We start from the raw sequence: 25,512 nt of genomic DNA on the forward strand, positions 1-25,512 counted from the left end.
TAGAGCATTTGTCAAGTGCGCGCGTGCACACACGCTTACCCGTCTTGTCTCTTAGCCACCTTGGCAACATCAGGGCTTTGCAGAGAATTCATAATAAACTCAGTGCATCCCTCTTGTTTTCTGTGTGTGTGTTAGCCTGCTGTGAAGACCTTGCCTGTGTGCCACCTTCTAAAGGTTGCTCCTGAAATGAGTGTTATTCATGTGGTGCTAATGTGGTGAATTCTGTCAATCCCAGAATTTACCATGTTGTCAGTGGCTTCTCTAGGGCCCACATGTTAACCAGGGAGGTTATAGACTGGGCTGCAGGCTTTCCTGGCAGAAGGACCAGGCTCTGCTCTAAGGCCTGGCAGCCTCTGTGCTTTGCTTTGACAGGTTTTGATTAGCCTATGCAGGGCTTCTTCAACTGTTTGAATCAGCTGCTGAATCAGTAAGTAAACTTTTTCTTTTTTAACTCTGATTAAAAAAAAAAAGCTACAACAACATTTAACATGATCGTAACCATCTTCAATGGTTCTAACTGAACTGTACAGTTCAGTGACATTAAGTATATTTGTATCACTGTGAAATAGATCTCCAGAACTTCATCGTCATGCGAATCCAAAACTATACCCATTCCACGTCAGCTCCCCCTGCCCCCTCCCCCAGCTCCTGGCACCCACCATGCTACTTTCTATCTCTATGAATTTGACTACTCTAGGAATGCATATAAGCAGAATCATACACTATTTGTCGTTTTGTGACTGACATTTCATTTAGCAGAATGTCCTCAAGGTTCATCCACTTTGTAGCACGCAACAGGATTCCCTTCCCCTTTTTTAAGGCTGAATAATATTCCATTGTACATATCTACCATATTTTGTTTATCCTCATCTGTCGATAGGCTTTTGTGTTGCTTCTACCTCTTGGCTACTACTGCTGCAGTGCACAGATCACTTTGAGGTCCTGCTTTCTGTTCTTTTGGATGTAATCCCAGAAGGGCATTGTTGGTGACTCATTTAGTATGCTTTGCCTTGCAGACCAGGCAACTCAAACTGGTGTGATCCACAAGGAAATGTATAGGTTCCTGCAAGTCTAGAGGTTGGGCAGGCTCTTAACCCACACTCAGTCACGTGATAGTTCTGAACCAATCACTGTGGCCCGGGGAGAACCACGCACCCATTGGCTGCAGCTAGAAGGCACAGACCAATGACCAGCAAGGAGGGTTGGGTCACCAAGTTTGACTGGATGGTCAGGAGCCATCTCCCAGGAAACCTGGATGTAGAGGCAATCCGACCTTGTCCCCTAAAGTCAAGCACTGGGCTTAGGAGCACAGAACAGAGCCGGTGACCTTGGGCCACGTATCCAGTTCTCTTTGCCTGAGTTTCTCTATTTTGATAGCAAAGTCGGTTTTGAGAATTATACATGTGAGTACCTATAACGCATTTAGAACGATGGCCAGCTCTCCACAGATTTTAACTATTATGGAAGAAGTGGCCAGCATTTACATGCGGGAGATTGTGCCTTAAAATCTTGATTTCTGCTTTTTCAGAAAAATTAGAAGCGGCAGCGCCAGTGTTCATCATGAAAGAAACTGTCAGGCTCAGCAGTAGATGCCCATTTTAGAGGGACATAGACTGTCCCCTGTGCCCTGCCCCCCACGCCTGGCCTCACTCCATCTCTCACAGATGTCCCTCGGCCCTTGTAGACACGTCAGTTTGGGTCAAACTGGAGAGATGAAGTAACTGAAGCCCTCGGTTTTAAAAATTAGAAAAATGTAAAGATTCTGTTGTCACATAAACCTCAAATGAGGTGTTTGATTTTCTTCTTCATATGCTCACACAGATGATGCAGGGCTGTTTCTCTCTTCCTCCTTTGTCTTAGGCTATTAAATGACTATACAAACTGTCTTTGAAGAGACTTATCTTTTTCACTTTTTACTTTTTTATTTGTGTACAATTTTTAAAGGTTACTTTCCATTTACAGTTATTACAAAATATTGGCTATATTCCCCATGTTGTACAACACATCCTTGTAGCCTGTCTGACACCCAGTAGTCTGTACGTTCCACTCCCCACCCCTATCCTGCCCCTCCCCTCTCCCCACTGGTAACCACTAGTTTGTTCTCTGTATCTGTGAGTCTGCTTCTCTTATGTTATATTCACTGGTTTGTTGTACTTTTTAGGTTCCACATGTAAGTGACATCACACAGCGTTTGTCTCTCTCTGTCTGACTTATTTCACTAAGCATAATGCCCTCCAAGTCCATCCATGTTGCTGCAAATGGCAAAAGTTCATTCTTTTTTATGGCTGTGTGGTATTCCATTGTATCTATGTACCACATCTTTTTTTATCCATTCATCTGTTGATGGACACTTAGGTTGCTTCCATGTCTTGGCTATTGTGAATAGTGCTGCAATGAATATTGGAGTGCATGTATCTTTTCAAATTAGTGTTTCTCTTTCTTTCAGATATATACCCAGGAGTGAAATTGCTGGGTCATATGGTAGTTCTATTTTTAGTTTGTTGAGAAACCTCCATACTGTTTTCCACAGAGGCTGCACCAATTTACATTCCCACCAACAGCGCATGAGGGCTTCCTTTTCCCCACATCCTCGCCAGCGTTTGTTATTTGTGTTCTTTTTGATGATGGCCATTCTGACCGGTGTGAGGTGATGTCTCGTTGTGGTTTTAATTTGCATTTCTCGGATGATTTAGCGATGTTGAGCATCTTTTCATGTGCCTATTGGCCAGCTACATTTCCTCTTTGGAAAAATGTCTGTTCGGTTTTTCTGCCCATTTTTTAATCAGGTTGTTTGGTTTTTCTGACGTTGAGTTGTATGAGCTGTTTATACATGTTGGATATTAATCCCTCATTGGTCATATCATTCGCAAATACCTTCTCCCATTCAGTAGGTTGTCTTTTCATTTTGTCAGTGGTTTCCTTTGCTGTGCAAAAGCTTTGAAGTTGAATGAAGAGGCTTCTTACAGTGTGAAGTGTCCTGCCCGGTCAGGGGGCTCTGCAGGTGGGCACGTCCTCTCCACTTGTCTTTAAACAGCTGCTGGGTGACTCACAGCCTGGGCAGACGGGGGTGGGTGAGAACAGCATTGGGGTTACTTCCGCGTATGCCCACAGCTCTCCCCTGGCATGCAGGGCTCCCTAGGAGGTAAGGCTGGGCCTGGGCCCCTCAGGATGGCCGAGCCACGACACCACAGCCCCACCTCCCCAGGACGGAGGCCCCGGTGCCGGCCAGGCTCAGGGCTGCCTCCCAGGACATGCTGAGCTGTGCCTGAAGCTGACAGGCGAACGATCATGTTTCCATGTGGTGATGAAACCCAGAAGTAAACAGGCTGTGGTGTCATCTGGGTTCACTTGAGCCGGTCTCACGCTGGCCTAGTTGAGTGGAGGCTCTTGGAATGGTGGCCCAAGTGCCACCAGCTGTGACGGTGCTGTAGTAACCACTGTGCTAACCGGAAGCCTCCCTCTGAGTCTCGGCAGGCAGCCCCGGGGCCTGGACACCAGGGCTCTGACTTAAGCCTTTGCCCCTCGGTTTCTCTGTGCCTCAGGATTCCAAAGCGAGGGCTCACAGAGGCATCAGAGAGGCAGCCTTCACACCAGTGTCCCTGCATTCATCTGCCCACCCCTTCTCACGGGCGCAGGGGCACTCAAGCAGCAAGACAATCAGGGCGAGCTGCACCAGACATCTACACTGGCTGTGCTGGTGCAGTTGTATCCATCCAGCAGAGCTGTCACTGGGAAAGCTACTTGTACAGACTTAAAGTAATGGATGAGGCAGTTGCTAAACGTGTGTTTTACTTTTCAGAACAATTTCAAAGCATGTGAAAAGTAACAAAGCTTTTCATAAAATCAGGACTATTTCAGTCCTCTGTACTGTTTAGCCCTGATGGAACATAGATCCTCCAAGCTATAACGTAAACGTGTCTGTCTTAGCCTAGTGGAAAACGGCAGTTCAGAATGAAAACGCATGTACTGATCACCTAATATGTGCCCGGAACCAGCAGAACGGAGTCACCCGGTCTGGAGGGATTAAAAAGCTGGAAGAACTTGCGCCTTACAGGGAAAAGAATTAGCTCTCTACTTTTCACCAACCCCAGAGAGGGTCAGCCTGGAAAATGCACTGAGGAGGGTCTGTTTGACACCTTAGGGAATCCTGTCGTCAGGAAACCAGTGAACCAATGAGGAGGGAAACGGGCCAAAGGGGATGTTAGATTGTCAGCTCAGACATGCTAAAATTTCCTGCTAGAATCTCAGGAACGCCTTCACCTGTCAGCAGGAAGGGCCGGTGTCCTGCCCTCCACTTAGGGACCGAGACACCAAGGGCGGGCTGTCCCCACGGTCACATCACTCAGAGAAGAGAGAAGTTCCAAATGGGGCCCCCAGGCAGCTGGTGCCACTGAGCCTGATGCAGGGGCACCTGGGGACCATTTGGCCGGATCAGAGACCCCCCGCCCCAGTCCTCCCACCTCTCCACCCCCAGCAGCCTTTTTGATCAGCAAATAATTTCCACATCCTCTGCTTCCTGGGTGTCCCTTCTGGGAGCCCCCTTGTCAGGGACCCCCTCATTCCTCCTGCACATCTGGGCCTGGGGCTGGGAGACATGCCATCCTTGGGGAAAGTCTTCAGGCTGCACTTGCTGAAACCCCCATGCGATGGAGGCTGTTCTTAGACCTGCCAGCTTTGGAGAGACCACGCCCATGAATGATTACATCTGCCTGGAGACTGACGACAGGTCAAAATAACACAGCGTCATCATAAGAGCTACATCTGCTGAGGCTTGCGTGTGTGCCAGGCCTGTCCTCAGACTTGACCTGCATGCAGTCTCCTGGTGGCTCCTTGCATAAGGGACGATGGTGCTCAGCCCCATTTCCAGGTGAGAAGGTCAACGCCTGTAGGGACTAATCTTCTCAAGGCCACGGTTGAATCAGCCCCCAATTGTTTAAACTGGTACAAAGATATAGGAGAAAAATTGTGCTAGCACAAGCTGAGAACACAAACGTGATAGTGGAGTGTGCATCTGATTCTCTTCCCATATGTAAGAAGTTTTGTTATACATTTATCCTAAAAGCTTCTAAAAAATAAAGACGAGGAATCCTGGGGATGAGTGATTACTTCCTAACCATTGTCTGTGTTTTCCGGACTTGCTATACTAAAGAAAAAGAAAATAAACTTTATTTTAAAACTCAAAAGAATCCTAATAGAAAAACTCGGGTAAAGTGCAGCTGTTGGGGGGACGTCTCCAAGACCAAGTGGGGTGGAAGAGAAGGGTGTGGAGGTGGGAGTGGAGATGAGGTGCTTTACTTCCCAGGGGGCAGCCCCCAGCTTGGACTCTGGGGCAGGTGAGGAAAACTGAGGCTGGAGCCCAGCATCTCCTAGGAGGTTATTCTGGGTACTGGCAGGTTTTGCTGAGGCCAATGCTTTCTGGCCCATAAAGCCAAATTATTTGGGGGCCACTGTAATTGTGAGTTAGACAGGTGGTCTGCGTGTGAAAGGTTTCATTTACTGGCCGTGGTCTGTTGGCTGTGGACAAGGCTGGAAACAATTCTGTACAGGTTTCCTAAAATGACGGGCTCTGACACTGATCTCACTTTTGTTACAAGAAGATGCCATTTCCAAGGCAGGCGGGACTCTGGCGAGGAGGCTCTGGGGGAAATCACGGTGTCACTTGTCATTATCTGCATGCTCACTGCTCTGTACTGTGTCTGAGTGGCTTTGAGGTAGCGATTTTGCTACATGTGTGCATAGTGTCCAGAGGAGCACAGCACACCAGCATTGTTATTAGTCACTCAGCTTTTCCTTACTCACTTTTGCTGGCATATTAGCATTTTATGATTTCCAAAATTTGTAGACAGAATGTATCTTGAAACCAGCACCTATCAGAGTCTCTTCAATATTTAAAAATGTTGGTATAGCCACTATGGAGAACAGTATGGAGGTTCCTTAGCAAACTAAAAATAGAGCTACCATATGATCCAGCAATCCCACTCCTGGGCATATATCTGCAGAAAACCACAATTCAAAAAGATACGTGCACCACAACGTTTATTGCAGCGCTATTGACAATAGCCAGGACATGGAAGCAACCTAAATGTCCATTGACAGATGAATGGATAAAGAAGATGTGGTACTTACATACAATGGAATATTACTCAGCCATTAAAAAGAATGAAATAATACCATTTGCAGCAACATGGATGGACCTAGAGACTATCATGCTAAGTGAAGAAAGAGAAAAATAAATATCATATGGTACCACTTATAGGTGGAATCTGAAAAAAAATGATACAAATGAACATATTTACAAAACAGAAACAGACTCACCGTCATGGAAAACAAACTTATGGTTACCAAAAAGGAAGGGTGAGGGTAAGGGATAAGTTAGGCATATGGGATTAACAGATACACCCTACTGTATCTAAAACAGATAATCAAGAGGGGCCTGCTATACAGCACGGGGACCTGTACTCAGTACCCTACATTAAGCCATAATGGAAAATAATATGAAAAAGAATATATATATACGTGTACACATATGTATAACTGAATGACTTCGCTGTACACCTGAAACTAACACAACACTGTAAATCAACTATACTTCAATGATAAATAAAACTAAAAATAATTAATAAATAAATAAAAATATGTTTGCTACATTAGTCCAGACCCAGGTGACATTTTGAAGACACCATCTTCACATCTATGCTATTCAATCGGTCCCAAACATCAGGCAACTTATACAAATAGTTAATGAGGCAAAAATAACTGCATCGTCTGCTAAGCTGGCAGGGCTGAGGCGTGGGGACGACGTGCAGATGCAGGGACCACAGCCCTGTAGACTCAGACTTTTGCTCCATCATTGCGAGGGCCTCTGCTCCCCAGGTGACTTTTGGAGGTGCCTCCCACTAGCTCTGTGACAGGCTTTGGACACAGCAACCTGTGGGTCTCGTTGCTGCCTTGCGTCTGTGTTCCCCAGCATCTCCAGACCCCATCTCGTGTGCTCTGTGTGCGAGATGCCTTCTGCCTCAAAGCAGGACACCGGGAGTCCTGCCTGCTCCCCCGCCCCCAGAGTTAGCCCTTTCCTTCTCGTCTTGGGCGTATTTTACAAGCATTTGGGATGTTTTGTGTCACTTCCTCACTCTGCCTTTCTGAAACTGTTCTAATACAGTTTCCACAAGTAGTTATGTTTGCTCTGCTGTCTTGAGGAAAATGTCACGTTTAACTCTGCTGAGGGCATCCTGTGGTGCCTTCCCATGAAACGGGAGACACAGGAAGGGCATTGAGACAGAAGGTAGAGTCTAACAGTTTAGAAAGAGAAGGACACTCAGAATGCAGGGACTGAATGTCTGTTTTGAAAAATGGTCTGTTCAGTAACTCCAGGGCCCTTGTTGGAGAAGCCGCTGTCTTTGGAGCAAAGCAATGAAGGGGTTTTGGTCTGAGGAGGGTGGGGTGATACACAGGCTTGCAGATTGCCCTCAGCTGGCCGGGCAGCCCTGGCGAGGTGTTCAGGGAAGGGCTTCCCCCAGTGTAGACCTACACCGGTGGCTTCAGCACCACCTGGGAACATGTGAGAAATGCTGTTCTCAGCCCCAAGCCCGAACCACTGAATCAGAAACTCCTTGGGGAGAGGGGTCACTGGGCAAGCCATCTTAACCGAGCCAGACATTCTGGTGGTTGTGTGGGTGCAGGACCCCTGGGCTGGGGAGCCCAGTGTGGGGCTCGGACCCCACCGTCTTTGAGCTGTGATATTCTTCCCATTTGTGAGTCGCCAGCCCAGGGGTGTGGGTTCTGACTTTACTACATCTCCACCCCTTCTGCCCATCTCACTGTGGTGCCTTCTTTGTATCTTTAGTTGTGGAAAATTTTTTCTGCTAGTCTGCAGGTTGTTCTCACAAATGCTTGCTCTGTAGGTAATTGCCATCTTGGTGTGCCTGTGGACAGAGGTGGACTCAGGGTCTTTGCAGTCCAGCATCTTGGCCACCTCCCCAATACTTCTTATTTTAAATAACTCAAAATAATAAAAAGATATTGTCTATTTTATATTATATAATTATATGTGTGTATAACATATACATACATATGTACGTGTGTGTGTGTGTGTGTATATATATATATATATATATATATATAAATGCTATTTTAAAAATCCTTATTTCCTAAAGTGGTTAAGAATAAACACCAAGAGAGCTTAGAGGGGGCTTCCCTGGTGGCTCAGTGGTTCAGAGTCCGCCTGCCGATGCAGGGGACACGGGTTCGTGCCCCAGTCTGGGAAGATCCCACATGCCGTGGAGCGGCTGGGCCCGTGAGCCATGGCCGCTGGGCCTGCGCATCCAGAGCCTGTGCTCCGCAACGGGAGAGGCCACAACAGTGAGAGGCCCGCGTACAGAAAAAAAAAAAAAAAAAAAGAGAGCTTAGAGATATATGTGATGGGAAGAGCAGGATGTGTGGGGTAGAACCCATGCAAAGGTCCTAGTAAAGACTAACTATGTTTCTGACCCTCCTGGGCACCAAGGCAGAAAAGCGAGGTGGGCAGACACCCAGTCAAATAGCAGGCATTCATTTCACCAAAAGGGGGGGAAAGGAAGATCTAAATTTTAGGACAAATTAAAGTGGATGCTTCTATAAAAGACACTGAGTACTATGATAGATAATATCTCCAACAGCAGTTCTACATAAGATACAGAAATGTTCTTCATTTGGTCATTTTAAGTCAGTAGCAATGGCTGAACAGTGCATTACAGAAAACTAAGCAAAAGTGGGCCACATACTTTGTTCTCTAGAGTTCTAATGATAAAGGGATAGGACTTGAGGGAATCTAGCAGAGAAACAGATGATATTTTTCCTGGATTGCCTGCCTCAGAAGGCAGGTGGCTCACCTGTACTTCATGCCAGACCTGAATCGTAGCTCATTCAGTTTAGTAACTTGGCAAGTCCCTAAATGTCACCTTTTCTGAGCTGTTGATTAAACACAGCTCCCATGCTTTAATATGCTAGACAACCTGGAGCCAGGGTTTCTATTTTGATGAAGCGAACTGAAGCATCAGCTTTGTTCCTGACAATGGAAACTATCCTGATCCCCAGGGTGAGGCCCGAGAAATACATATGTAAGAGAGGGCTGGCTCTTTTTCTCAAAAATATTTTAGAATATATTGAAATCTCTGGAAAAATGGAACCAAGATTTGTTCCATAGGACGTGGAAGAAAATCTTTTGGTGTAGAAAAATTTAAATGTAGGTATTCTCAGCAAGATTCATTTCACATTTTCTTGGCGCAAGAACCTCGAATTGACTTTTGCTTAGGACGTGTTTTTGTGTGATTTTGAATAGACTTGTCCTGTTTATGGGCCTGGCAAAGTATGTTTCTGTAACACATACTATCAGGGATACATGAAATCATTTGTTGGCTGGGACTTCTTTTATAATTTGCAAAATAGGAATAATTGTTTTCATACTGCAGAGGACACTGGATAAATAAGGAGTTATTTGGACATTGCAGAATATCAAAAACCCAACTACCATTATATGGTTTCAAATATTGATGTTGAACTGTGTATCTGATCGTTGTTAGCCAGTGGTCTAATATCTTAGGCTACTCTTAAAACCATGACATCAGCGTGGAAGAGGAATTCTTTTAGCTATTTGCTAAATAAAATAGGCACATGAAAATAATATGAAACTTCAGTTTCAATGTGGCAGAACTGGGTCTAAGAACCGTCAACCAAAGTCAGCATTGTGGCCGCTGAGAGATACTGGCCACCGCATCCAGGCGGAGTCTTCCCCAGAAAGCAACTTTCCTCCCTGCAGATTCCCTGTGGGAATCTGCTCAGCCCAATCTGCCATAAGGCTTTCTGCTCTCTCCTAAGGCAACAGTGATGGTCACATGTACAAAAGAAATCTAGTTCCTGACATTACTGACACCATCATTTAGCACAGTCAAGAATCACTAAACAAAATTTTTTTTCAGTGTGTGGAGGAAGGACCACAAACTGATTAGAGGAACTAACTCCAAAGGAAGTAGGGCTAATTTAGGCAACAGAGCAGAACTTTAAATATTTGTTGTTATTGCTTCAGAAAATGTTAACCGATTATTACATACATAAAACAAGAGCAAGCTAGTATTGAAAAACACATGAAAAAAAGAACTTCCAAAAGTTCTTGGAAATTAAGACATATCCTCAGAGACATACAAAATTAGACACATTTTGGTGAATTTTTTGATATCCATGGGTAAAGAGGAAAATCTTACTAGCTTCTAGAGATAAGGTTATTTATAGTTGGAAAGAATCATGCTAGCGTTTGGGTTCTCATCTGTGAGGCGGGATGCCAGACAACAGTGGTGCTGAGAATTCAATCTTGAGGAAGAAGGATTTTGATCTGAATCTGACTTCATTTTAGCCATACTGACAGTGAAGGATTAAATGCAGACAACCTTGTGAAGACACAAGAGGGCTTAGAGAGTAAACTAGATCTTAAACCAGATTATTCCGAAAATAGAATTACTCAAATGTGTAATCTGAATAATGGAAGATAAATCCAGGAAAGGGAAACATGATATGCAGCTGTCACATTTAATATACTTTTTAAAATAAAAGTTCCTGTCATGGAAACACCATAATATGAAACTCTGTGTGTGTGTGTACTTCATGCAGAAATCAGGGCAATTTAGACATTTGTTAGACAAGACTATCTAATTCCAAGAAACATGTATTGAACGAGTTACAAAAGAATGGGTTTTGTGAGATTTTTTTTTTTTTTTTGCTCACATACCTGGGAATTTTAAGAGATGAATCCTTATTACGGACATGGTGGGGTCCCCAAGCCCAAGCGCTGTCTTAGGTCTGTGCTCTTCTCTGTCTGTGGACAAGCCCTCTCCACGCGCTGGTCCAGAAGACTGTCATTTATCCAGGACCCCTCCTACTCCATGGATTTCAGCCCAAGGAGACCACCTGCCCAGTATCTCTGGCCAGAAGGCCCCAAGAAAGGCCTTGATTGGTCCAGCTTAGGACACGTGCCCATCTTTGGACCACGGTATCAACTGACCATGTTTGGGTCACATCCATGACCCACATCTCACATCCGTGCCCTGTGGCCAGGAGTAGTGAGGGGGCAGTTAGACTGGCCCAGCTGTTGAGAACTAGGTTAGCTCCCGGAAGGAGGAACTCACGTAGCACAAACAGGGAGGGGGCAGTGCAGATGGATAGAAGCAGCAGCTGTTTTCTATATATGTTTTCAAAGAATGGGAAGCGGAGAGCAGGCTTGTCTTCACACGGGTGAAACTGGGATTTTCTCTGTGTCTCTAACAGGCACGTTAGGATGCTAGGATTAGGGTTATGGTTCAGGCTTTGGAGAAATATAGATTGATTGAGGCCAAGAGTACCTTACTAGGCTCTCTAACTTTTTTTTTTTTTTTTTTTTTTTTTGCGGTACGCGGGCCTCTCACTGTTGTGGCCTCTCCCGTTGCGGAGCACACGCTCCGGACGCGCAGGCCCAGTGGCCACGGCTCACGGGCGCAGCCGCTCCGCGGCATGTGGGATCTTCCCGGACAGGGGCACGAACCCGTGTCCCCTGCATCGGCAGGCGGACTCTCAACCACTGCGCCACCAGGGAAGCCCCTCATGGCTTTTTTTTTTTTTTTTTTTTTTTTTTTGAGGTTAGTCTTTTGATGAGACATTTTCTCTGGGCGGATAAGCCTGGGGAAACTGACTCTTGACAAATCTCCCTTCATAATGACCAGCAAATAAACAATATCATATCATACAAGATCTTTCATTTGCATTTAATAAACTAATAAAAATGAATCCATTACCAAAATACCCAGAAGATATTTACATTTGGTGTTAGAAATTGTCTTTGGTGACTTTGTAAAAGAAAAACTCAGTGGAACTCATGCCAAACTGAAATGATTGTGTTCAACCTGAGGAATTAGTAGCCTTAAGTTAGCACTTTCTTCTTCTTTCTGCTTTACGCCTGAGCTCGAGAATTTTTGCTCTCATTTAGCTGTAATGGCGTTTGAGCCATGGGATTATGTAATTCAGGTGGAGAACAATGGAAGTGTTAATATTCTGGACTCGGGCTCTGTGGCTATTTATCTGGAAGAGAATGTAATTGTGAATTTATATTTGGCATCTGCTAAAGACAAATTGTGTTTTTCCACATTTGCAAAAATCCCGCAATAATAACTCTTCAGTTCAAAAAGGTTGTTCACGCCTTAAGAGAAGAGCAAACTTGCCAACGCATTAATCAACTCAAAAAGAGCGACTTACTCTTAGGGGTGACGGAAAATAGCAGAGAGGAAAAAAGGCCATGCTTTTTTTCTTTTAAGATTCCTAATTAGTCACCAGTCAACTGTCAAAAATGTTTACATCCTCTCTTTGGATTTGGAATTTCAAAGGATAGAATTCTAGAAGGGATGTCATGCTTATTTTACAGAAAGGGGAAAGGGTTGTTCAAAGTTCTGAGTAGAAATTGGACCGGGCTCTGGGATTCAGGCTGGGTCCCTGGACCACTGGCTTGGTGGAAACCCTCAGGGGCTGAGTGAGGCTAGAAAGTGGGCTGCACAGAAGGATCTGCAGGACAGGACCTGAGGCCAAGCAGCTCCAAGTTTTCCTTTTGTGTCTTAGGCTTCTGTTTAGAATCAATAAAGAAAAAGCAGTTTCCTCCTCCATCACCTCAAACAGAAATTGTCAAAACATGTTATAGTTCATGAGGTTAATAATAGGAACCAGTGGAAAAGAGAAAAGGTAATAAGGGAGCAGATGGGGATGTCTGATTCCAAGCAAAAGAGTCTCAGGCTGACAGCGCAGAGTGCGGAGAGAATCAGAAACGGCCTGAAAACGAACAAACTAACACTGACCCCGGTACAGAGCCTCGTGGGGATGTCCATTCCCGTCTTCAAATCCGTGCCGGATTTGACAGCACTCTCGGAAGTGGTTCGCAGGAGGCTGGAGCCTTAGCACGAGCTCATCTCTCTTACTAGCTGGTAGACCTGCCCGGTGCTCCGAGCATCCTTCTATCCTCCCTCCCTCCTGCCCTCTCTGGATGGCAGGAGCGTCCAGGAGTGACATCTCCGGCAGAGTCGCTGGCTGTGTGGACAGAGTAGCCAGCACACAACATCCGAGGTGTGACAGCTTCTCAGCAGACCCACGGCAGAAAAGGCTTGGGTGGTATTAATCCATAGGCAGTGTTTCTTCTCCGGATTTGCCCTCTAATTAAGAGTCTTGCAACAAAAGCCAGGAAGAAAGCTAGAAGAAAGAGGTCATTGTTCAGAAGCATTCACTGCATTCAGACACATTGCCTTGTGCCTTTGCTTCTCTAAACAATTCCTCCCTTGTTTCTGATCTTTATTTGTGAGCTCTTTTGTGAAATGTCTGGTTCCTTTGTTTCTGTTGTTTTGATCTTGTCCTTTTATTTTACTGTTTGGGATCTCCAAGAAACCAGCAGCTCCGGGAATTTTCTCCTCGGTGCTCTTTTGGTTTTGTTAACTCTGTGTCTCTAGTCTGCTGTCCAGTTAAAATATTGACGGTGTTATGATGTCACTTGTCTATCAGGGCATGAGTCTGTGGAGTCTGCACTCTGTAGCCTTTATTCATTTCAGGCATCCAGCAATTTACTTATTGGAGGAACGCTTTTCAAACAAAACACACTGAAACTACAGCACAACACAGTCCTTATTTCCTGGATGGCCATAAGCAGTGCTTAGATCCTATGCCTTGAGGTTTAAAATCTATATCTACATTCAATTTAAAAAAACACCTCTGGTCTGAGGCTGGTCCAGAGTTCTATATTCCTGTCCTACCCCCTCAATATTAGGGGGATTCTTCTCCAAGCATGGAGTTTTCAACCTCAAAGCCCAGTAAGGGGGAAATTGGTGCCCACACTCTCCTAACACTTACTGTCCCTCGGAATAGCTGGACAGATGTGACGCGTGGCCGCAGTGCCCCATCGCCACGACTAGAGCCTGAGGGAATGAACTCGGGCCTCCGCAGTAAGTTACAATCGGTGCATCTTATGCCGTCTGCTGCCCTGAACCACATTCGGTGCTCAGGGCACAGTGACCTCATCCAAGAACACTTTTGTTCTCATTCTTCTACATTTTACTTGCGGGTTCTCTTCTACGAGCATCTCTTATTTAAACCAGATCGAACTCTCACAAGTAAAAATAAAGAGAAAGCCAGATGCTGGCAATGACTGTCATTAATATTTAAAGCCAAATTGTACATGTCCCTGGGAAGTTAGAAGTTCCCGAACAAGATGAGTTTTTTCAAAGTTTGTTTCTATTTTGAAAACCCCTAGTTTCTCCAAAGAACTCATTTTCAAACAACTTCTGTTAAACCAAGGGTCAGACTGGAAACAATTGCATTCACCATGTCGTTAGTTTGAATTTTTTAATGTTGTTTGCTTGTAGTCACGTACAGGATAACAATTCCAAAGGTTAATTCAAAATAGGCTGATTTTTTTAGGGAAAATGTTGCTCTCAGTCACATATGCACGTAACTCCTTCCAAGTTAAAGTGTGTCCAGAGGGAAGTGGTGTGTGTGAGGGGTCCTCCCTCACACCCCAAATTCCAGATTTCAGATGAGTCAGGCAGTGGGGAAGTCACTGGAGCGTTGCCTGACCTGCCCTTGTATGTCTCGTCCAGTGAGCCTGCCCCTGGGGCCTGGCGGTCCCTGCAGTGTGGACGGGGTCCCACCACTGCCGTCGGAGGCCGAGGAGACTGTGTCTGTTGGTAGCTGCTTTGCCTCAGAGGACACAACAGAGGACTCGGGAGTGATGAGTTCCCCCTCGGACATCGTGTCCCTGGATTCCCAACACGACAGCACGAAATCCAAAGACAAGTGGGCCACAGACCAGGAAGACTGCAGTGACCAGGACCTGGCTGGGACCCCAGAACTGGGCCCCCAGAAGAGCCCCTCGTGGGAGAGGAGTGGCCCTGGGAACTGGCATCTGAGGTGAGTCATGGACGGAGGGAGGTCTTTCGTCCTGGTGACCCAACCGATACTTGTGAGGTCACCGCACCCTGACTGGGGACTTGTTCTCCGTAGTTCTGTCTTCATGCTCTTTCTAGCTCTGCAGGTATTTACAGATAATACATAGTATTGGCTTGTTTGTTTGTACCTTTTATATAGATGGTACCATACTCTGAGTGTAGTTTTCCACTCGACATCATGTGTTGAAGATTTATCCCTGATGACGTATGTGTTGTTAGTTCACTTATGTATCCATTTCTTAATGAACGGACACTTGGGTTGCTCTGGTTTTTCACCACTGGAATCAATAAGCACATCATACATAGGTCTCCATTTATACACAGAGCTTTTCGAGAAGAGAAATGATTAGACCTTCAGAGAAAACTCACCTGCAACTTTTTGGAATATTGGCAGATTGCTCTCCAAAATGGTGACCTGGTGTCCACGTCCTCCAGCCGTCCCGTCTGTAGTGGCCTGCCACTCCACATCCACCGATACGGGGATTAATGGACGTTGTAGTCATATGGGTGCCCAATGGCATTTCGTGTGGCTTTAAGATACAATACCCTGATCAGTAAGGATGAGCATCTTGTCATGTGTGTATGACCAGTTCAGTTTCCTCTTCTATGAATTGTCTTTTCATAGCCTTCTTTTTTTTTTAAATTGGGACATTACTTTTTTTTTAACCGTTAATTTCTCTTTAGACAGTTATTTACACACAAAGAATCTCTAAGACGGTGCCTTGAATTCAACTGTTTTATTTTGTTGTATGAAAATTGCTTTTTGATTTGAATAGTGTTGAATTGGTCCTTTTTCTCCTGAACGTATATGATATTTGAATATTTGAGAGATCCTTCTCATACCACAAAGGACTAAAGATTATCTGAATTTCTTGTAAAAGTTTTAGCGTTGCTTTCTGACATTTGGGCTTCTTGTCTACCTGGAGTTTATTTTTGGGCGTGGTGTCAAGAAGGGATCTATTTTTCCCACTGGTTCCTAGTTCCACGTTGGTCCTCTGTCCAGGTTCCGTATACACGTCGGTCTGTTGCTTGCACTCATTCCATAGACTGGTTAATCTGTCTCTGCACCAGAACCAGTCTGTCATAATTCCTTTCTTCATTCTTAGTTAGAAAGGCAGGTTAATTCCTGGCAGCTCGTCCTTCTTTTTTTTGTTACTGTTGAAGTATAGTTGATTTACAATATCATGTTAGTTTCAGGTGTATAGCTCAGTGATTCATTCATACATATATCTATTCTTTTTCAGATTCTTTTCGCTTATAGGTTATTACAAAATATTGAGTAGAGTTCCCTGTACTATACAGTAAGTCCTTGTTGTTTATCTATTTTATACACAGTGGTCTGTACATGTTAATCCCAACCTCCTAATTTATCCCTCCCCCCACCTCCCTTTCCCCTTTGGTAAACATAAGTTTGTCTTCTGTGTCTGTAAGTCTCTTTCTGTTTTGGAAATAAGTTTATTTGTATCTTTTTTCTTCTTTTAGATTCCACATATAAGTGATATCATGTGATATTTGTCTTTCTCTGTCTGGCTTACTTCACTTAGTATGATAATCTCCTTTTTCTTACCTTTTAGATAATTTTAAGAACCAGTCACGCAATGTTTTAGAAACGTTAATAGAAATAAAGTAGATTTTTTTTTTAAAAAAAAGCATAAGTTGATCACCAAAATGAATGAATGCCTTTGTATTTTTCATGTTTTTTTCAGCTTTGTCTGAATGAACACACAAGTCTCTGTCTGCTTAATGTAACTGTAGTGTCAATACTATTCTATTTTGGTTTATTTTTAGCCAACAGTTTATCACGAGCATTTCCCCAGGTGGCTGTATACACCCTCTAATAATGTTCAAGTACAGCTCTTCAATCTTAAGGACAATTCCAAGACCAAGTTCATATTTTATTGGACAGGAAATTAGAAGGTGACCATTGGTCCGTTTTGCCTCTGCCCCAAACAGGGTGCATTGAGCTGAGGTTGGCCTGTTTGCAGAGAAAAACTACGGCATTTCCTTCAGAGTCCACCTAAACATAAAGGAAAGGAGCTTCACAGCAATCCTCAGGTCTGTTCAGTTGGTTTGCACTGGGATTGCACACCCTGAGCTCTGCATCTGAAACTAATCAGACATGTTACCTCGGTGCCCCAGGGGTGCGCCTACAAAAGTCCCAGGGGATTTTGCTGGTGTTGACCAGATGTAAAATCTTGCTGATTTCTGTTCAAGTATGGTACTGTTGTCTGCAGCCACGGCCAGGATAATCACGGGGTCTTGGAACCTGCAGGTGTCCAGACTGACCCAGGGTCAAGTTCAATGAGATGATAACCCGTGCTTGGGGGTTGGTAGCCCAGAATCAAGCTGAAATGTCCTGAGAGCAGAGCCCACCACTGTTCATGGAGGTGTGGTCTTGACCTCGGCCACCTGGAAAGGGCCCTGGAGCGGAACACTGCCCAGGGGCACACGAGTTCAGTGATTGAGAGAAACAGTAACAAAGAACGTGGTTTCTGATACCCTGCTGTCCCAGGAGAGGACAGGCCTGGTGACAAGGGCAGATGTGTACTCAGTCAGCCTGCCAGCTCTTCCCTTCCTGTGCCGTGAGATGGATGCCCCTGGACCACATTTAGAAAGGGAGGCCACTTGAAGGGGCTGGTACCCTGGTCTTGGTGCTACTGCTGGGCCCTGAGTCCACCTCCCGGCTCTGCCCAGCACTGATTCTGACACCTGGATTCTGCAGCTCATCCTAAGGATCCAGGACCTGGCTACGACAGTGAGGCCTCTCCACCCTTGGAATGCCGGACACCAGAGGCTCCGGAGCATAAGTTACCCTTTGCCATGATGGGCATGGCTCGGTCTCTGCACATGGGACACGGGTTCTGACGGATGGTGATGCTGTCCCCAACAGTCTCAGACACCCTCAGCTTGCAGAATCTCCACTGTGGCGCCAGTTCCCAGGGGAAATAAGGAGTGTTTGTGGTTTTCAACTTTGCCAGGGTGCCCTGTACTATCGCCACCCCTCTGATACTCGGAGGTGCATTCAGTGTTGGAGGGAAGAGTGGAAGAACCCTTGTGACCTGCAAAGGCCCCAGTTTGTAAGGTCTGTAAAGTTCTAGTTTGCTGGGCTGTTTCTCCTCTCTCTGCCATCTGCTATTCTGCAGATAGCAAATTCGTCCAGACTTCTTTGGCGGGGATTGCCTGGGGTCCCACTTTGACAAATTGGAGGCAAGGACTCTTTGCACCAGAGCTCCTGCAGCCTGTCCAAAGAGCGTCTGTGGGGTTGGCTTCAGCTGAAAGCGTTTTTCTTAAACTATTCGGTCTAGTGGCAAAGTGCACGTCTCCTGCTCATGCACTGAATTTGGAGGCCCTGCTCCTCGCTGCCACGGCTCCAACTTCCTCAAGGGCAGCGCTGGCTGGGCTCCATCGAATGCCCTGACAGCCAAGATTTTGAATTGAAAAGTCTCAAGGATAAATACCAGTCTTCTAAAGAGAGCAAGGGTGAAGGCTTGGGAACGATTAGAGTGTGCTTTGTGTGCTGTGATCTGAAAATGGTATGTTTTCCGTCAAGTCATTCGATTAGATCCAATTATAGTTTTCATTGCAAAATAAATCTATGCCCTCAATTCAAACTTGACCCTGTAAGTGGGGCATCCAATTCCAAGAATCTTCCTCTAAATTTAGCACAGCCAGTAAATAATCTCCTTCAGGAAGAATTCGGCCCATGTGGGGATTGCCCCTCATGGTGGGGACACCTAGGAGTGGCTTCCACACAGTCCTGCCCTGGGTGGGAGTCGTGTCACCCATGAAAGATCTCCTTCCAGCTGCACCTTTCCTCCGTGTATGACCCAGGCCAACTCTCCTAATACTTAAAGAGCAACACGATGTGAAGACTGCCTGGCATGATATCTGCCCTGCCTATTGCTGGTGACGGTGCCCTGGGCCAATGACTTGACCTCTCATTTCTTTTTTTTAAATTGAAGTATAGTTGATTTACAATGTTGTGTTAGTTTCAGGTGCACAACAAAGTGATACATATATATATATATATATATATATATATATATATATATTCTTTTTTTAAATTTATTTATTTTATTTTTGGCTGCGTTGGGCCTTTGTTCCTGCACGTGGGCTTTCTCTAGTTGCGGTGAGCAGGGGCTACTCTTCGTTTCAGTGCACCTGCTTCTCTTTGTCGTGGCTTCTCTTGTTGCAGAGCACGGGCCCTAGACACGCGGGCTTCAGTAGCTGTGGCACGTGGGCTCAGTAGTTGTGGCTCGTGGGCTCTAGAGCACAGGCTCAATAGTTGTGGCACTCAGGCTTAGCTGCTCCACAGCATGTGGGATCTTTCCGGACCAAGGATCGAACCCATGTCCCCTGCATTGGTAGGGGGATTCTTAACTGCTGCACCACAGGGGAAGTCCATATATATATATATATATATATATATATATATATTCTTTTTCATAGTCTTTTCCCTTATAGGTTACTATTAAAATATTATTAAAATATTGAGTGTAGTTCTGTGTTCTATATAGTAGGTCCTTGTTGGTTATCTGTTTTAAATATAGTAGCATGTATCTGTTAATCTCAAAATTCTAATTTATCCCTCCCCCCTTTACCATCTTGGTAACCACAAGTTTGTTTTCTATATCTTTGGGTCTATTTCTGTTTTGCATATAAGTTCATTTATATCATTTTTTTTCTTAGATTCCACTTATAAGTGATATCATGAGATCTTTGGCTAACTTCACTTAGCATGATAATCTCTAGGTCCATCCATGTTGCTACAAATGGCATTATTTCATTTTCTTTTTGTGGCTGAGTAATATTCCATGGTATATATGTACCACATCTTCTTTATCCATTCATCTGTCAACAGACATTTAGGTTGTTTCCAAGTCTTAGCTATTGCGGATAGTGCTGCTATGAACATAGGGGTGCATGTATCTTTTCAAATTATGTTTTTCTCCAGATACATGCCCAGGAGTGGGATTACAGGATTATATGGTAATTCTATTTTTAGTTTTTTTAAGGAACCTCCATACTGTTTTCCACAATGGCTGCACCAATTTACATTGTCACTAACAGTGCAGGAAGGTTCCCTTTTCTCCACACCCTCTCCAGCACTTGTTATTTGTAGAATTTTTGATGATGTCCATTCTGACTAGTGTGAGGTGATACCTCATTGTAGTTTGGGGGATTGACCTCTCACTTCTACTTTCTTGTCAGTACAATCGAGATCTGCAGTACCATCCCCTAGAACAGTGCCTAACATATTGCCAGCCTTCAGAAATTGGTGGCTGGTGTTATTATTGTTGTTGTTGATGTTGTTTATTTAAAACTGCCTGAGGAAGGATAGAAACTTGATTTGTTGGAAATCCTTATAACCTGTGTCTACCTCTGACCATCTGCCTCATTATTTATAACATCTTTGTTTGAAAAGAACATATGCATATGTTTGAAAAGAACATATGCATATGTTTGAAAAGTACACATTTGTGTACCGATAGATAGATGGGGGAGAGGCTAGCACTATTTCTAAACTCTCGAATCCTGAAGGCAATCTTGCTGTAATCAGGCAACTTATCCATCTGTGTATCATACTGTGTGCGATCAGTACTGTGAAGCTCTCAGTCCTGGGATCCCTTTGGGGGACACTAGTTCCGCAGAAATTCTGTAAGGAGTCAATGAGACAGATTGGGTAAGTGGGTTGCAGGCTCTGTTTTTTTTTAACAGTAGAACCACACTGAAATCATGCGTAGAGCCTCAAAAGACAGAAACTGTAGCTTCTCCAGGGGAAGGGCGTCTCCCTGTATTGTCCGCTGCCTGCCCACCTTCCGCCTGGCAATCCGTAAGCTCCTTCTCCTCCCCCACCTGTCCGTGAGTGGTGGACGTGAGGGCTGTGGAAGCGACAAGCTGTGTCTCTCTTATCTGCAGGGCTGAGGATTTCAAGACGCTTATGGAACTGAGAACGCGCAGGTCATGGGTGGAGGAGCTGGGCTCCTGTCCTGGCTTTTCAGCCCTGGAACTTTGTAACTAGAGGAGCTCTGTGACCTAGGAGCGTTTAGAGATGTTTTATACCTTCTAGACCTCTGCAGCTTTGTAGTTATAGGAAGGAACTTTGTGACTGTAGCATCATTTAGAAACATTTTATATATTCTAGATCCTGAAACTTTGTAACTATGAGAACTTTGTGACCACAGAAACATTTAGAAATAGTTTATGCCTTCTAGAACCCTGCAATTTTGTAACTACAGGAACTTTGTGCCCACGTGAGCATTTAGAAACATTTAATACCTTTCAGAACCCTGAAACTTTGTAACTGCACTAACAGAGGAGTATTTACAAACATTAAGATCTTGGAGAACTATGCTGTAGGTACAGTAGCCACCAGCTAACTTTGGCTCCTGAGCCCGCCGGATGGGTAGCCCAAATTGAGATGTGCTGTGAGAGTGCAATTGCACCAAACATATGAAAAAATGAACTTTTTAATATTAATTATATGGAAATGACGATACTAATTTGGGTTAAATGTTGAGTTAGAGTATACTAATTAAAGTTAAGGAAAATTAACATTATTTAATGAAAAAATAATCTTGCTTACTTTTTACCTTTTTAATGTGACTACAAAAAGATTTTAAATTACATGTGTAGCTCACATGACATTTCTGTTGGACCCCGTTGTTCTAGAACTCTGAAGCTTTATAAATACAGGACCATTTGTACACGGAATGGGGAAGTTAAGCACATATTACTGTCATCAGCCATCTCTTTTCCCAGGCTTCTTACCTTTAGTTTATCAAGTAACTGTTTTGAAATCGCATGGGTTGGTTTGGTTGTTGTCAGCCGTTGAACCTGAAAAGGACATCTTTTTCCTCTCAGACTTTGCTTGTTTTCTGCGACTGGGTAAATTACCTAAAGAAACTTTCCTAGCCACATCAAAAGGAAAAATGACTTGATGTGCTGGAATGGGGCAGAATCAGCCCGTGCTTTCTTCTTTCTCATATAAAATTTTTTAAAAACTGAAAAAGCACCTGTTTGCACAGGTACTGATTCCTCGTGACTGCTGTTAGTCTCCCATGGGAGTGGGTGGGGCCGTCGCCAGACCCCGCCCCTGAGGCTGCTCCCCTTCCGGGAAGACTCCCGCTTGAGGCCGGCTGAGCCTCAGACGTTGGGCTGCAGTGGCTCGTCCGTGGCTGTGGCCTTGGCAGAGTGACCACCGTGGGAGGCCAGGCTCCCAGTGAGGTTTCTCCAACACGTGCAGCTGGTATCGGAATGCCTGTGCTGCTTGTTTGCCCTTCATTTCCTTGGTCTTAAGCCAAAACAAACTGTCCATAAGAAACTGTCTATCTTAGAGTGGGGTGTGTGTTGGGCGTAAGGAATGATGCCTGGGAAAGGAACATCTGTGCAGTTGACTTTCAGCTAAAAAGAGGTGCTAATGCTTCTGGCCAACTGTGATTCTTCAGGGGCACGCAGGAGGGCCCTCCTGCTGAGCCCACAGAAGCTGCCCTCCAAGCCCAGGGACCAAGTGCTTCCAGCTGGCTGTTACAGGGAGAGAGGAATAGCTGTAATCCATCGGCAGCCCTTTGAGGAGAAGCGGATGGGGTGGGTGAGGAAGGAAAAGCAAATTCTGCTAAGTCTCCCCCTCCTGAAGCTGTACATTGGAAAGCATAATACATACATCACACTGGTTTGGGCTTTTGCCAGATGAACCATTCACCCAGAATCCAGAGTGTGGCGGGTCCTATCCCGCATCAGGAGAGGCACCGGCTGCAGAAGCCAAGTGGTCCACAGGCCTGGCCTTGCCCCGCCCCGAAGGTGCTCCGCAGCCTTGCGGAAAGCACCGGCCAAGGACCTGGGCTCCTCCCTCCACAGCGCTCCCAAGGCCGGTGGCTTCTGTCATGTGTCCACTCTCTCCTGGACAGGCAAGGCCCCGGTGAACCAGGTCCACCCTGGGCGTCAAGAGCAAAGTCAGGTGAGAGGTGGGTGGGATGTGTCAGCGGAGTGTGGAGCTGAGCATCTGGGACAAACCTGGGACATGTACAAGAGGCAGACGGAGGAAAGGGGCGGGCAGGCAGGCTGAGCCAGGTGGAAGGCAGAGGACGCAGTGTAGGGACCCCGGACTTCACAGGGGGCCTGACGGGAGGTGAGACGGGCAGGCGGAGAACAGGTCTGAAGCCCTGAGCTTGGGGCTTGGGTACTGATGGTTAGACCAGGAAGCTCAGGCCGGAGCGTGGGTGGGAGGAGCGTGGGGAAGGGCTGGCTCAGGCCTTGCTGCAGTGCCTCCTTGAGGAGTAAGGATTGTCACACACTGGTTTAGGATCATCTCAGGGATTGCTGGGTACTCAGGAACAAAATAAAATTATAAACACAACATGCCACGTGTATTGGACATGGTATCACACACATGTAAATGGCTTTTCATAAAAGAATTAGTACTCATTAGAGGACCAAAGGATCATTTTAGATGCTGCCCATTTCAAACATTGCCTTATCAATCAAGCTGCTTTGTACCAAAATGAGCATACTTCAAAAAAAAAAGTATGAAATATTTGCCGTAATCCATCCATTTCAACAAATCACACTGGTCGGCGATGGTGCCTAGGTTTCTGCCTCACCCTTGTCCACAGACACAGGTTACTTTTCGATCATCATGACCATCCTGTGTGGAGTTGCATGTCTTGATTTCTTCATGTGACATGCCGGCCTAAGCAGCGATCTGTGTTTCCACCTACATGGCATGGTCATCATAGGATGCAGTGACGGGGGGCACTCCCTGCTGCCGGAAGCTGTAGAGACCTCCCCATGAATATGATGAACATGCTGGTGTTTATGTTTTTCCTTCCATAGCATTATTTTCTTAAGGCAAATTATCAAAAGTGAGGCTAACGAACCAAAGTTCCTGCAGAGTTAAAGCTATGCTTTTGCTTCTTGATGTCCACATTCCCATTGCTTTCCAGGTAACACCAGGAGCAACAAGTTGAGAGTCTCAGATTCACGGAGCTGTCGTCACTCTGGGGTGATCTTCTTTCTCCAGTGTATGCTTTATGAAATAATATCATCAGTGGAACTTCTAAATTACTTTTTAATTCTTTTTCTTCAAAGGGTGCATTAGTTTAGTTTAGTTTAGTTTTTATTGAAGTATAGTTGATTTACCATGTTGTATTAATTTCAGGTATACAACTAAGTGAATATGTATATATATGCATACACATATATATGTGTGTGTATATATATTCTTTTTCAGATTCTTTTCCCTTATTGGTTGTTACAAAATACTGAGTATAGTTCCCTGTGCTATAGTTTTTAATTCTTATTAATATCATTCTGTTCCCATGGAACAGTGTGAGTTTGCATACTTTGAAGGAAAGGCAAATACTTTGAAGGAAAAGTATAGACATAATTTTGTTTGGCTGGACTTTAAACAACTTAAAGTAGGAGGCAGCATTTGAAAAGTGCTCTGTTTTCCATTTCAAACACTGTTTTATAGAGCCCTTTCCATTTTTTTTCTCTGCCGTACACTTTATTGAATATTTAAATGAGATTTATTTAAACCACCACATTCCGTGAAAGAGAAAAACACAAGTTTAGTAAATGCATTCAATTAAGTCTTGGGGCAAAAGCAACAGGAAACGCAGCCTTGAGCCTCCCGGGGTCGTTGTTAGTTGGTCCACAGCCACACAGATCTCGGCCAACGCTCTTTGTTTGCCGTGTCAGAGGACATTAGCTGAGACGGGCCTGGAAGCCACTTCCTGGCTCCAAAGGGACACGATCACCAAGTAAGAAAGGCTCATTTATCAGAACACAAACTTTGCTACGTAAGTGAGGATGGTACAAAGCATATTTCAAGCATCATTATCTCGGCCTGATTAGTAATGATGGAAATCGGTCCTCGATTTTAACGGTCAGCGGGAAAGACCTTCAGCTTTCACTGAAGAGTGACAATCACCCCATATGTGTCTCTGTTCTTGGCACAGCAAGAAAACGGAGACAAGAGCCTTTGCAAAGGCTGCTTTCAAATTGCTTTGGCAGCCGTTGTCTTGTGGATGCCGCTGTCCAGGGACACAGATAAGGAAGGTCCAGTTCTCCTTGGGGGGATGGGGGGACATCTCCCTGGATGCCCGGGTGGCAGCACCACGTGGCACCTCTGGATACATACGTGGCCAGCCCTCCCCCGTTCTGGAACCCCTGTGAGCTTGGACTGTGCCATCCTGAGCTCATATGGTTGCCTCTCTGTGAAGCAGCAATAAGGACCTCACCTACTTTATATCTGCTTGTGAGGTTTATCATAGGATGATCTGGGCAAAAAAGCCCCAAGTAGGTCCCCGCGTGGGAAGGCTGCATGAGGCACTGGAGGGCACTGTGTGGCCCCCCGCTGTGGGCATTTCCCCCATCCAGTTAAAACCCTGAGGGGCCTGGGGAGGGGGATGGGCTGGGGAGTCTGTCACCAGTGTCACTGCTGCCCTGAGGTTTGCTTTGGTCGTGGTGTTCGCTGTGCACCACACACAAACACACACACACACACACACACACACACACACCATCTGCGTCCCAG

General features: G+C 45.2%; 1 protein-coding gene across 9 annotated transcripts in view; it reads left to right on the forward strand.

The window, feature by feature from the left end:
- Positions 1-25,512, forward strand: part of COBL (cordon-bleu WH2 repeat protein) — a 258,983-nt gene that overhangs the window by 217,124 nt on the left and 16,347 nt on the right. For 8 of the 9 annotated variants that reach the window (XM_049714449.1, XM_049714446.1, XM_049714450.1 and 5 more), the window contains one exon: positions 14,628-14,937. The exons of the other annotated variant lie outside the window; for it this stretch is intronic. In XM_049714449.1, coding sequence (XP_049570406.1) covers positions 14,628-14,937 — 310 coding nt within the window. The remainder of the gene's footprint in view (positions 1-14,627; positions 14,938-25,512) is intronic. 9 annotated transcript variants of the gene reach the window in all.

The sequence above is a fragment of the Orcinus orca genome, chromosome 9 (genome assembly GCF_937001465.1).
Source record: "Orcinus orca chromosome 9, mOrcOrc1.1, whole genome shotgun sequence".
Lineage (NCBI taxonomy): Eukaryota > Metazoa > Chordata > Mammalia > Artiodactyla > Delphinidae > Orcinus > Orcinus orca.